The sequence below is a fragment of the Strongylocentrotus purpuratus genome, unplaced genomic scaffold, assembly GCF_000002235.5.
Source record: "Strongylocentrotus purpuratus isolate Spur 01 unplaced genomic scaffold, Spur_5.0 spur5_scaffold_21, whole genome shotgun sequence".
NCBI classification, from domain to species: Eukaryota; Metazoa; Echinodermata; class Echinoidea; order Camarodonta; family Strongylocentrotidae; genus Strongylocentrotus; species Strongylocentrotus purpuratus.
This window is the reverse complement of record NW_022145607.1, coordinates 9,921,430-9,935,048: the sequence shown is the minus strand read 5'-3', so window position 1 is coordinate 9,935,048 and position 13,619 is coordinate 9,921,430. Positions and strand designations below refer to the sequence as shown.

At 38.0% G+C, this 13,619-nt stretch overlaps 1 protein-coding gene across 1 annotated transcript; it reads left to right on the top strand.

Annotated features, from left to right (window-relative positions):
• The first annotated feature begins 1,217 nt into the window (after positions 1–1,217).
• Positions 1,218–2,959, top strand: LOC115928273 (slit homolog 3 protein-like). The gene has a single exon (XM_030995345.1). The coding sequence runs from the start codon at positions 1,276–1,278 to the stop codon at positions 2,929–2,931; it is 1,656 nt and encodes a 551-aa protein (XP_030851205.1). The 5' UTR covers positions 1,218–1,275; the 3' UTR covers positions 2,932–2,959.
• Positions 2,960–13,619: the final 10,660 nt, after the last annotated feature.

Sequence of the window (13,619 nt, the reverse complement as noted above, 5' to 3'; positions counted from 1 at the left end):
TTTCATGTTATGACAATATTGATTGTTATTCAACAAAATCTGTTTATTTAAATTCATCAATATTATAAATGACTGAAGTATTAATTGATTGATTTTCTTCTCTTTCTTGCAGGGCTTTGTTTTGGTTTCGTCTGATGACAAAATAAAACGATGAACTAAAAATACACCACGTCTACACTTTCCTTCATTGGAAGTTTACCCACGACATTATCATCCGACAAAGGTGTACCCTTCTTATTTCAGAGGTGATATATTGACGTCATGGCAAACGGCTCAATCTTATACCCATTGCTCGTCGCGTGTCTCATCGTTAGCTCGTCCTTTCAATCTGTACATCGACACGATGGAGATTCGCCGATGATATCCTTAATACTGGACATAGACAAATCTTTCCATGGATGCGATCAGAATCTTGAACTGAAAAAAGCTTCTTGCAGCAATAAAGGCCTGGATACAGTTCCCCAAAAACTTTCTGATGATACCAAGGTGCTTGACTTGTCTCATAACAATATCACCAAACTCTTGAACTCCTCGTTTGAAGTATACCCTCTAATTAACTCCTTGGACATTTCTCACAACGATGTAAGATCGATAGAATCGGGCGCTTTTTACCCCCTAAAGGGCTTAATTAACCTGTCTCTATTGATGAACCAGCAGCTTGTGCTTCCAGCAACAGGCGTCTTTATGATGTCTTCACAGCTTTCCATGCTCGATTTAACGTCAACAAACTTGAAGTCGCTCCCCAATGACATTCTAAAATGGAGTCCACACCTAGATACTGTTGTTCTGTTCATGAACCGGCTCTCCTTCATCAATGTGAGTTATTGTGGCATGGCCGACCAGGTATACATGACTACTAATCAAATAAAACACCTTACGGCGGGAGATTTCACCTTTGTGTGCAACACTACTATTCTAAATCTTATACAAAACCCAATCCAATCCGTAGACCCTGATGTGATCGCATCATTACATGTTCGCTCTCTGATGCTAGGTGGCTACCCTTTGAGTGACGAGGTGTTAACGAACATCATCCTCGGAATCTCAAAATCAGACATCGATGAGCTTATTATCCAGAAAGGCTCTGTCGGTGCGTTTCCTGAAGGTTTCTTTGATCCACTGCGCGATTCTTCTCTCTCTCTTCTGTACTTAGAAAACAACAGACTTAAAAGCGTCCATCCTTTGGTCTTTTCAAATTTAACAAAACTCAAAAAATTAATTTTCAATCATAACGAACTCCCCATCGACATAATTCAACCAGACTTTTTCGAGGGCATGAAGGCATTAAAGGTACTAATAATCAACAACAACCAAGTAAAACAAATAAATCCTCAAAACCAGACTTGGACAGTTGACTTATCGGAGTTAGACTTATCCGGTAATATGATTACAAACATATCTGCATCTGTATTTCGGGGTTTAGGAAATTTAACTTTCTTAAACATGAGCTATAACAGACTACTTGGTGTCTTTGAGCTGACGGCCTTTTCGGGACTTGACAATATTCAAACCATTGATTTGTCCGGATGTCAATTATATACAAATTTGGAATTGAACACCCCAATATTAAGATCACTTTTCCTTAACTCTATTAATCCGTTAGAGATCGGGGTTCATATCGGACCAGCCTCGTTTAAACATTTACATTCTCTTGTTAAGTTAGACATGAAATACGCTGGGCTTGACATTACGAATAACATATGGAATGGAAACGTGTCTCTTTTCGATGGATTATTGGGTCTTAATCATTTGGATTTGAGTAGAAACCTTTTCCCGAGTTTTTTACCGCCAGGGATATTCCGGCAACTCTCTGTTTTACAAGAGCTAAATCTAGAATATTGCCAAATTGGAAATCTACATCCTCTTGTCTTCTCGGGGTTGGAATCGCTTCAGAAGTTGAGTTTGAAAGGAAACAACATCCAGCATATTCATGATGATGTATTGTCGGGGTTGGGTCAAGTAAACATTATCGACTTTGAAGGAAACCAGATCATATACTTGGATGAGCTAATGTTCTCAAATAACCGGAATCTCACAAATCTTTCTTTGGCCGACAACAAATTAACGCGCTTTAATCAAAAGACATTCAAGCCGATTTTTTCCTCCATTTCTTCACTTGATCTATCAATGAACCCATTTGATTGTAACTGTGATCTAAAGTGGCTTATTGATTGGATAAATAAACCTATACACCTGATAGACAAGGACAAAACTATTTGTTCGTCAGAATCTCTGGAGCCTTTTCGTGAGAAACCCCTGCTTGATGTTGATCCAAATGAACTCTGTATAATAAATGGTCTATTGTTTCTGATTCCCCTTGCCTCCATTGGCTTGGTTGTAACCAGCGTGCTGTTGTATCACTTCCGATGGCAGTTGAGGTACAAACTCTTTCTCTTAAAACTGGCCGCAGTGGGCTATAAAGAGATGCGAGACGCTCGAGACCACAATGACTACGAGTTTGACGTGAACATCATTTTCTACGACGATGGCGAAGATGACGAAGAATGGATTCGCGAACAGCTCCGACCGGCTCTCGGAGAACGGCTACCACAGTTTCAGAGGAACGTCTTCGGTGACGAAGACCTCGTATTGGGTATGCATTATTTAGATTCCGTTGATTACGTGGTGAGCCACAGTTACAAGACCATCATAGTGCTTAGCAGAGCTGCTGTGCAAGACCGCTGGTTCTTACTCAAGTTCCGGACGGCCATGGACCACGTGAGTGACACTTTGACTGAATTTGTAATCGTGGTCTTCCTCGAAGACATCCCAGATGACGAAATGCCATTCTTGGCGAGGTTGTATCTTAATGATGGCAGACCCTATATCCACTGGACTGAGGACGCAAGAGGACAAGAATGTTTCTGGAATGAATTGACCAAAAATCTGACCATTAATCTAAGGACAAATGACTTGATCCCAAACGAGTAGCATAACAGTCATGTAGGAACCTAGAGAAAGTAAAGAAAGTGTTTGTCGTCGTAGTAGTAGTAGTAGTTGTCATAGTAGTAGTATATTAATCGCTCTACTAATATTGTTACTGTTATACATAATTGTCTTCACTATCATCAGTATTATTATCATTGTACTATTATTATTAATATTATCATTATGATTATTATTATCATTGTTAACATCATCATCGTCGTCATCATCATCATCACCATCGCCATTAGCATTATTGTTTCTGATGTTCTTGTTCTTGTTTATGTTAAAGATTTACATTGAAACTTTAATCTGAAAGAAAATCGGATAGATAATTGGCAATCATAGAATTAACGTGTATCATCGTGGTATGATGGTTTTATGACATGGTTGGATGCAAATCTTTATAATACGTGTATGCTTGTAAGTGTCGGCTTGTATGGTGATGTAGATTATACAGTAGGCTTGCGGGTGCACCATGTGAGAGAGAGGGAGGATTGAGGAGTCCTGAAAAGGACTCTCGGTAATCTTTCTTGAGGGTTTTGTAGTCCAGAAAAGGACTGTTGGTATAGTCTTGAAAAAGACTGTTGGTTATCTTTCTTAGCTTATAGTTCTAAGGAGAACTATAGCGCTAGGAGAGGAAGAGGGCGGGAGTAGCTCGACGTTTCGAACAGGTTGACTATCCGTCGTCAGGAGTGTTCGAAACGTCGAGCTACTCCCGCCCTCATTCTCTCCAAGCGCTATAGTTCTCCTTAGAACCATAAGCTAAGAAAGATAACCAACAGTCTTTTTCAAGACTATACCAATAGTCCTTTTCAGGACTATAAAACATTCCAGGAAGATTACAGAGAGTCCTTTTCAGGACTCCTCAATCCTCCCTCTCTCTCTCACATGGTGCACCCGCAAGCCTACTGTATAATACTTGTAACGCAGTTTCTCTCTGTTTTTCAATATTAGAATTACAATCACCATTTGCTGAATGAGAGAATTTGCATTTAAAGGTTTATACTTACTGATTCCCATTACTCTAAGGCTTAGCGCACACTTCACGATATGACTGCGATCGATTTTGGAAGAATTTACAACAGCATTTTATATGAACATTTCAACATGTAAAATGTTTGAGGATTTGATTATTCATGGATTAATAGAATCTAACTTTTAGGGGATTAGATTTCAAGCTTACTTCTTCAATAAACAGATCGCAGCCGGATCGTGTAGTGTGCGCCGATAAGTGTTAGTTAAGTATTTATGGAGAAGTGAATCTCTTCAAGGCAACCAAAAAGCCATGTACATGAAACCTCTTTATCAACGAATTTTTCTGTAGATTAAGATTTGGAACATAACCCGAGAAGCTATAATGATAATTCGAGGTAATATTAAGGTTTTTTCTCAGTGTCTTTTTTAATACAACATTGTATCTTAAATCTCTCGGTGTCAAGGAGATTATCTCAAGAATACCGATCTCTGAAAATGTATAAATTCTCGCCATCGAACATGTCGAACATGACTGTTGATATAGCTTAATGCTTTATAATTATATACATTTATGTACATTTATGTAAATTATGCCAGTCACAACAACATGTGCATGTTTTAATAGCATTTGAATACTTCACACATTATTATCACATTGCTGTATGATAGTTCACCTTTTCATTGTAAAACGCTGTGTCAAAGGAATATTATGGCTTATTACAACAAAATTTATGTGTACCCGTGTTTCTCATAGTTTAGACGAATAGGCCAAAACTATGGATGTATGGAGCGAGAAAGGAGGAGGACGGGGTGTCCCCGTCTAATTTGAATATTTTTAAACATGCATAATCAGTGATGAGAAATGCGAGATCCTGAAAAGTAGCAATCTGTTGTCTTTTCAAAACGAACTTACAGAAGATAATTATGGAGTGAGAGGGATTTTCTTCTTTCAGCCAGGAAAATTTAGGACATTATTTTTACCCGGAAATATGAACATAAAAACGAATGTAACTGTCAAACGTGTCCTCCTGACAGCCCGTGGAAATGTAGTCATACAATGAACAATGTTTCCCGTGCAATAGGAGAGGGGGGAGATAGTGACAACAATTTGTACTATGTCAAAATGGCATTGAAATCACCACCCCCTTCTTTTTAGACCTGTTATAGAGCCATGGCGATTTTCTGTTTGATTATTCTAGTCATGAGTCTAGCTACTGTCCGCATAAAAATATGTATTTCTTGATTTCTTCATAGCATTAGTCTGTCATAGTCTGTGCTAGATATTTATATTTCTTCTTGAAACGATATCTGCTCTTAGGCTGACGGATGTTTTCGAAACCTCGTACCCCGCCACCCTAATTACACGTGCGTACCTGACTTCGTGAATGTTATCACTATTACTTGGAAGAGATGAAAACATAATAATAATAATCATGATAATAATAATAATCTTTTGTCCACTCCAAATTTTATTAAACCGAAAATGGAAATTCTTTTTGCCCAATTGATCGTGAGCCCGGCAGCCACTGAACAGCGCCAAATCGACGTTGCTCTATCCCTTATTGTTGAACGCCAAACAAGGTAGCTCTTTTAACGTCTTTTGGTATGACGCGGCCGGGGTTCGAACCCACGACCTATCCAGTTGTGAGGCGGACGCTCTACTGACTGAGCCAACACACCGGTATGATATCAAGAGAAAGAAAAATGGATTTGGAGAGGAAGTGAATGACAGGTTGAGGTGATTAATCACATGTAAATCAAAACGAAGAGAGAAAGAGATATGGTGGAGTGGAAAACGGATACAGAGAGAATGGAGGTGAATATTGAGAATGATTTATGTGTTTGTGGAGATGGAAATTCCTGCAAGACTCATTATTATATTTTAGTCTGCCAATGACTTTGTGGGCAATTACTTTCTTAACTTGTAGCGGAAGGGAGAATCAACTTAAGATTGATATAGGAATAGTTGAGTTTTGATATGGAGAGTACATTTTTGGTCAAACTAAATGTGAGAATCCAAAATCTGCACCATTACATTTCAAACGAATTCTCATAGCTGCATCATGCTCGAAAGGTATACACAAATTACAAACGACTTAGTAATAATCCTGTTGACAATTAAGAGAGCCGCTAAACTACATGTGGGCATTCTCTAAAAAGTCATTGGTTTCAACCATTTTTAATAATAAAATTATGCATGTTATGTTGTGTTAAAATAATGGTTAAATAGAAATACCATCAACAACTAATTAAAAACATTTGTTTGAAAAGTGTAAGCATTTTGTTGTCTTTCAACGGCTGGTTCAAAATTAGCGAATATTTGTGGAGCCCCACAAATATTAGAAAAGGTCATATCTATGGATATTTCAGCCGTTTTTTAACCGATTTTGAGCAAACATAAAGGGTGTTGTCATCTATATTGTATGCTCTTTCGAAGTTGACACTCAGTTTGTCATTATCTCACCCCCCCCCCCCCCAAAAAAAAAAATGTACAGCGCCCTCTATACCGAAACTCAACTATCATTGACATGAACGACATGGTCTGATTGAACATGTTGACGTATAAGAGGGATTATTTTAATATTCTGTAACATTACGATAGCCATGAAATAATTGTGTCATTAATACATCATGTAGGAAGGAGGCTAAATTAAAAACATTGTGTTATAGAACTTATTGTGTGTATAGTGTTTTGTTGTTGTTCTTCTTCTTAGTTTTAGTTTATATTATGTAAACGATATGGGTTTACTCATGGTCATGGACCCTGGACCTTTTTAACACAAAGAGAGAGATAGAGAGAGAGAGAGAACGAGAAAGAGGGAGAGAGAGAGAGAGAGAGCCAAATAGTGACTTTGCCTGGAAACCACATAAATCTATGTCCGATCCCCATCAGTCATACCATGATATACGGCCTGTTACACTTTTTATATCATGTCACAGTATCGTAGGTGAAATATGATATTTCATACAGCTGGGTTTGTAACAAGGGTGAAGGAGAAAGAAAAACACATTTGAAAGCAACATTCTGAAAGGAAATGTACTTTGATTGAAATCATTTGCAATGATGTTCACGTACTCTGTAGGTTCAACATTAAAGACAAAAAATAACCGATCAATGATGGTAAACTTACGAGCGTGCCGGGTGCGTAGAAGCTCAAACTCATGCTCGTCTAATAGATTCTTTAGAGTAAAATTACGATGAAAAACTATTTGAAGTTGAAGCATGTCTAAATTTGGTTATTACTTCGTTTCGCTTTGATACAAACATTCCTCACTAAAATAATATACGAGACCATTTGACCAGACATATAACTGAAGTGAAACAAGGAAACACTATTTTATTTTCTGTTTATGACACTTTACCTGATATTCAAGTCCGCCACCCTTAACAAGATTTTACACATATAAATGTATCATAATGTAATTCAGGAATTAAGTGAAAACCCTAAAACGTTAATAACTACATTTCTGCACTTAGTTATACAATATGCTATGCCTGAGCCAAAGAGGACTTTTAACTGGGCTAAGAGGGCTAGGCTAATGTTGAATAGATTGAGAAAACCTGAATTTACAAGAACTTTTCTTTTTTTGCAGCGTTCTACATTAGTAAATTCCATAATTTTAAAGAAAAAATATATTTGGTCAAAAAAATAGAAATTACAATTTTATGACATTTTTAGTAAAAAATTCGCCTGGCATCCACCCGCATCTTATTAATTAGTATTTTCGCAAGAGTTAAAGCATGGGTGCCATGCATGACCCTAAAACGCCATGAAATCTTTTTCTAGAACCCTTTTTGTGTGTGTGTGTGTGTGTGTGTGTGTTTGGCTGCCGGGCATTTCTGCGTGAAATAAACCGTATTTGGTGTCATTCAAAAGGGCATTTCATTGCATTCATTCTGAAACCATTGTCATCTGTGCAAATTGTACTGCAAGCCTAAAACGTTTTGTTATATATAATATAATGCATAGTAAATCCATCATTTTTGCGATAACTTTGCGATGACGTCATCAAAGTATATAACACAAAAGTATAAAGATCGCCATTTAAGACCAAGTTGAACTGTCTTCAAAACTGCAAATTTGCTTTTTTGTGTAGGTGTAAGGATTGCCCCATTCTCACCTCTGATAATTACCCGTTGTGCTTTGCCACGTGCTTATTTTCTGTTCTAATAAGTGACTTATCCCTTTCGATAAGTGTGACCCCTTTTTTCTCTCATTACTAAACGTGCCCCTAAGCGACTAAGAGTGATTTCACCCAAATCATGATTGTATCTCGAAAGCGTAACGTCAGTAAATCAGCATTTTTTGTAAAGTAATTGCGATTGAATTTGCAGTCAGAATAGCTCTGGCCGTGTGTAATAGTACTCTAGCACCATCTTTTGTCACGATACAATTAATCCGCTCCCTGCTAATAATTAGTCATTTCCTATTTAATAGTCAGACTTTTGGTGTAATGTGTTGTTGTCGTTCTTAGTATCATAGTGTACATACTTGTATAAAGTAGTGTTAGTACTGCCAGTTGAGATATAGGGTATTATGTATTTTTAAGTATATCTTAAAGCTAGCCTTCATTTGAAGAGAGACTCGAAAAGACGATGGACCACATCTTGCAGTGCGGCGGAACGGGTTGCACAGATGAAGACCTGGTCACTGTTCATGAAACGGCCATAGCAGCAAACGGGCGATGACAGAACTTAATTTAATTTAATTTAATTTAATTTAATTTAATTTAATTTAATTTAATTTAATTTAATTTAATTAAGGGACTTTACATAACTATCTTGATCTAAGGAGACACGAACGAACGATTCGTTTGTTGTTCGCTGCCAAAGATGTTCTTGTTTTTAAAGATTTTCTGGGTTTTTTTAACTATCATTTTTTAACATTATACATGTAGTTGTATTATTCAACTGTATTTCTTCCATTCCCCAGAAGGGGCCGTTATTGCTCCAACATAATTATGTACGATTTCTGTTGCCGTCCAGGGAGTTGGGATTTACATTTAAACCTAAACTTAAAGGTGAAGATGATGTTCTATGGCAATGTAGAACACATATTACGGCTGACAACTAAAATACAATTATTTCCAAAATGAACAGGTGACTGAAATAATTTGTAACTGAGGCATGAAGGCAGGCTTATACTAAACACTCGGTTCGCGGTGCGTTGGAAAACACGGCTAGCTGGGCCATTATTTTTTGTAATAGTGTCTTCAAATCGGCCCTTCACGCTGGTAAATTCTTATTTTAGATTAGCGACTGTTTTTTAATCATTTTTCAATGGGGGTGCGTGGGGAATTTACTTTTAAACGAAGTTGGAAGCAGCTAGCCGTGACCCGAGTGTTTTCCAGCGCGCCGCGACCCGAGTGTTTAGTATAAGCCCCAAGGCATTTGCATTTAATTTGGTTATATTGGTTGTGGGACGAAAATAGCCTATTCGTAAGTAGGGGCGAATATCAAAGTGTTTTGGGGGTGCAGCCCCCATGCCCTTTCCCCACCCTACACCTATTCTGCAAGCACAGACCCTAATTTGACACTTTATCAAAAAATCATTGTGCCTTGAGAGAAGCCTAGTCCAGCTACCTACTGAATCAACATGAGACCGGTCATTGTTCAAATTGTGAGCATGAAAATGAAACGATCAACCATTACTTATGCAAGTGCCCGCTCTTCCTTATAGAGAGAGCCATGCTCATTACAGAATCTGGCATAAAAAATGAAAAAGTAATCCCAATACTCCTGAAGTCCACAGACATTAACCACCAGCAGGCTCTGGTCAACTTCGTAGTTAGAACTAAAAGGGTACACTTGTACCCCTGCTAACCACCTTGCACCGCACATAAGTATTTGAGCCCAAGAAGTTTCACTTTTTTATAGTGAGTGATACATGAAGAGAAAGAAGAGTGAAAAACAAAATAATAATATAGAAAAGAGAACTGCCTATATAATCGTTTAGAATCTTCATGTATATGTTCTTTTTCTTATTGTTTTTCGGACAAAATATTGAAGAAACGCGGTGGAGACGACTAGACTTATTGGTGGATGTCGGAGGGCCTAGGCTCAGCATTAGGCTGAGTTGAGAAACTTGACACAATGTACCGTGTCCGAGCTGGTCCTTGGGCGTCCTATATAGCCGATAGGCCTTTTGCTCGCCAGCCACTGAATTCTTCAACATAAACAGTTTAACTTTTAAAAATCCAATTTATCCAAATCTATATATTTAAAAAAATATATATATAATTTTAAAGGGGAAAAAACCCTAAGAGAAGAGGCGTAAATATTCACTTCTGAATGACAAATGCCTATAAACTAAAACAACAACAACATGATTGTATCAATATCAGGAGCAGCTATAGTAGATGGCCTGTGGTAGTCTTATAGTGCAGACTCTCTTTTACGACTGACCAGGGTTTGTGCCTGCAAACTACCCTACACCAGTGCTCGTGCCTCGTCCCTCATCAATGAAACATCATTTTCAGACTCATTACCCTTCGAGATCACAATGGACTCGTCCGTTCATTGTGTGTGTGTTTGTCACACCATTACTCCACTAAGTTTACGCAGCTCGCCATGGATGCGGATCATTTACTAGTTTGTTCATGTTGTACCAGCTGATTGCACATACTATAATATTTAATAGAGTGAAAAGTGAAAAGGGGGGATATAAACGAAGGTCATTCCAAGCTTCTTCTTTTTTCTCCTGAAGTCAATTAATAAGGTTTCATCTCCGCAATGCTTTGAAAACCACAAAGTATATATCTTCCCTGTCGTATGCAACCAAGTTCAAGAGTACCTTACCACAAAACTTACAAAAAGTTTGCAATGCAGACACGAGATGAATGTACTTCATTCCGAATGTCTCAAACGTACATAAACAATGTAACAGAAAGATGGTGAAATTCTATTAAATATTATATTATAGATAGAACCCGAATACTAAAGTTAAATCAAGAGGCACATTAGTAACAATTATAATAGTAATGATTATAATAATATCAGCAATAAAAATATGATGATAATAACAATAATAATAATAACTGATGATAATTTGTTTACCCAGTGAATCATCATCAGCATCAACATTGTTCTTCCCGCCATACAGACTATGGCGCCGCCCCTGCCCCTGAAGATGTTGTAACGGGGGACACACCTGCACCACCTGCACACTGCACCCTGCACATTGTATATAGTGCACGGAGAACAACCACCAACAGCACATCACCAACAGCACGCAACACAGCACAGCCCTCTCCAGGACAGCGTTCACGCTTTTGGGAGAGTAATTCTTCAAGGTTCAAGGGCCCTGTAATTAAGATAAGGCCAGTTGCCAGGTACGTACCAGGTGGAGAGTCGCAAAACATCTGGCCAAAGGACTAAGTGCTGCGCTGGGATTTGAACCTCAAACTTTGCATTGAGAGTCAATTTAATGAACCATTATACCACAACACCTCCACGATATGAAGCCATACACTGAACCTACTACCCCAATACAAATATTAACTTGACAAGAAATTCCTCAATTCCGTGCGCTCACTTTCGAAAAGGCTATTAACTATTATCATACTGCTGATTATGGCATGGCAACATTGCACTTAGATTTAACCAAGCACGATAAATATGTTTCTGTTCTCATTTTATACACTCCTAATAATATAACTGTTTTATTTTGACCAAACTTGATCAAATCAAGAGTATAGCTGGTTTCAGACAATATTCCTGTGCTGTTTAAACCCCAGACCATCATTTGCACATTATGTGTTATCTTGTTTTAATATACTTAAAGTGTCTTTTCATAAGGTAAATGCTCCCAAATTTAAAAATTATTCAAACCCAACTAGGAATCCAGTACCGTGAGTTGGGCCCCGTCATTTAAGGGACACTGGCGGTTTGATGGGGGGGGGGGGGTCACGGTTGAATGGAATACAAATGGCCCCAAGACCCTCATTAACATGTGTGATATTTTTTCTACAATAACATGTACGTTCATAAGGGAATCCCGCAACATTTTATGTAACCCTAACCAGGTATCAAAGAGTGTAGCCTCGGTCCAGCCATTTATCGGGAACTGTTAGGGGGCAGGAGGGGGGGGGGGGGTGTGGAACTGAAATGCAAATTACCAAAGGCCACGTACACTGTTAATGGGAAGATCTATATATTTATGGGAGGGTTTACTATCCCCGCCCCCCCCCCCCTCTCTCTCTCTCTCTCTCTCTCTCTCTTTGTCGCGATTTAGTGGAGGGGGGGTCACAACTTTGACAATTTTCTTGATTTTGCATTTTAATACTGTAACAGTGTCTCTATCTCCTCATCAACTCTGATGCTTGGCCGGTGAAATCCCCATTTTCCATGAATCAAACATTAACTTTGCTGTATATCTTTTGTTGCATAATCATGCAGAAATAAAGCTCACAAATGTTGTTGTTTGTATTTATATACATAGACTGAAATTACTGTTGTACCAAACAAATTTGGCTCTCCTGGTTAGGCTACAAAGCATGATGTTGACGGATTGAATGGGCACCTAAACCCTGATCAGGGAGATGGATTAAAGGCTGACTTTACAGCATATACTAATCGAAAGCATCTATTGCCAAGAGGGATGACAAATAAATGACTATTTCAGCAGATTTGCATGATAATTGTCCCAGAATGTTTCTCCTTTATCCTGAGTGTAAAACATTGCCAATGCTTTGTTGCAGGCTTGGAGCTTTTCTCCTTCAGTTTGAGACGTGATCAGCTACGAATTTACTAGAGGTGACGGGGACAATGATTACTTCTAACATGACAAAGCCGTTTTTCAAAGAGCTGGCGATGTACAAGGAAGATAAGAATAGAACTCCAAGTTACTGGTTAAGATGACAAGTTAATCCATTGAGTTTAATATAGTTCAGTGGTCATGTTCAATGCGAGCGTCTCTGATCATTATCTGGTATAAATACCAACAGCATTCACTGATCTGCAGACTTGTCTCACAGAATTTGGTAAGTCAACACCACCTTCCTTGTCTCTCTCATATTTGTGGTCATTCTTTAACTATGTTTTATGTCTAACAATATTATGGTTTGATATGAACAGTAGATATGCTCTTGGTTATATTTTCGATTTCCGTATCATTAGAAATTATGTGATTTTATGCTTGGTTATGTAATTTCTAACTAATATTGAGTGATTGTTGGTGTTATAGATTTTCTTCGTCAAAAGTTGCCTTAGTTTGTAGAAATCGTTTTCATGTTCATTTTGTTTTTAAGATTATTTAACACGATTTATTTAACATGCAGGGGTCATCTAACCCATTAATGGTTCTAACTCTGAATTTTGTTTTTGATTTATAGAATAAGAACATGGTATAAAAAAAAAGGGTCCTGTACCCGTGTGTACCCTGTACCCTGTCCACTCCAGCAAAGCATAGCGAGTCAATGCTAATTGTCAATGCTAATGAGAGCTGCACTACGTGCTAAAAGGCAGCAATTGCACAGTCACATGGATAGTCAATATATGGTACACAATCCACACACATGCACACAATGAATACGATGTGGCTGATCGGCAAGATTGATAGTAGACTCACGATTTGATTTTTTAAATTATTCTCCCTAACAAAAAAACAAAAAATTGTATCTTACTGCTATTTAGGTGTCATCAATTGTCACTAACGTACGGATTTTGACTGAAATCAGTTGAGTTTTGTACAGTGGTGTTTGAAATGTTGAGAATC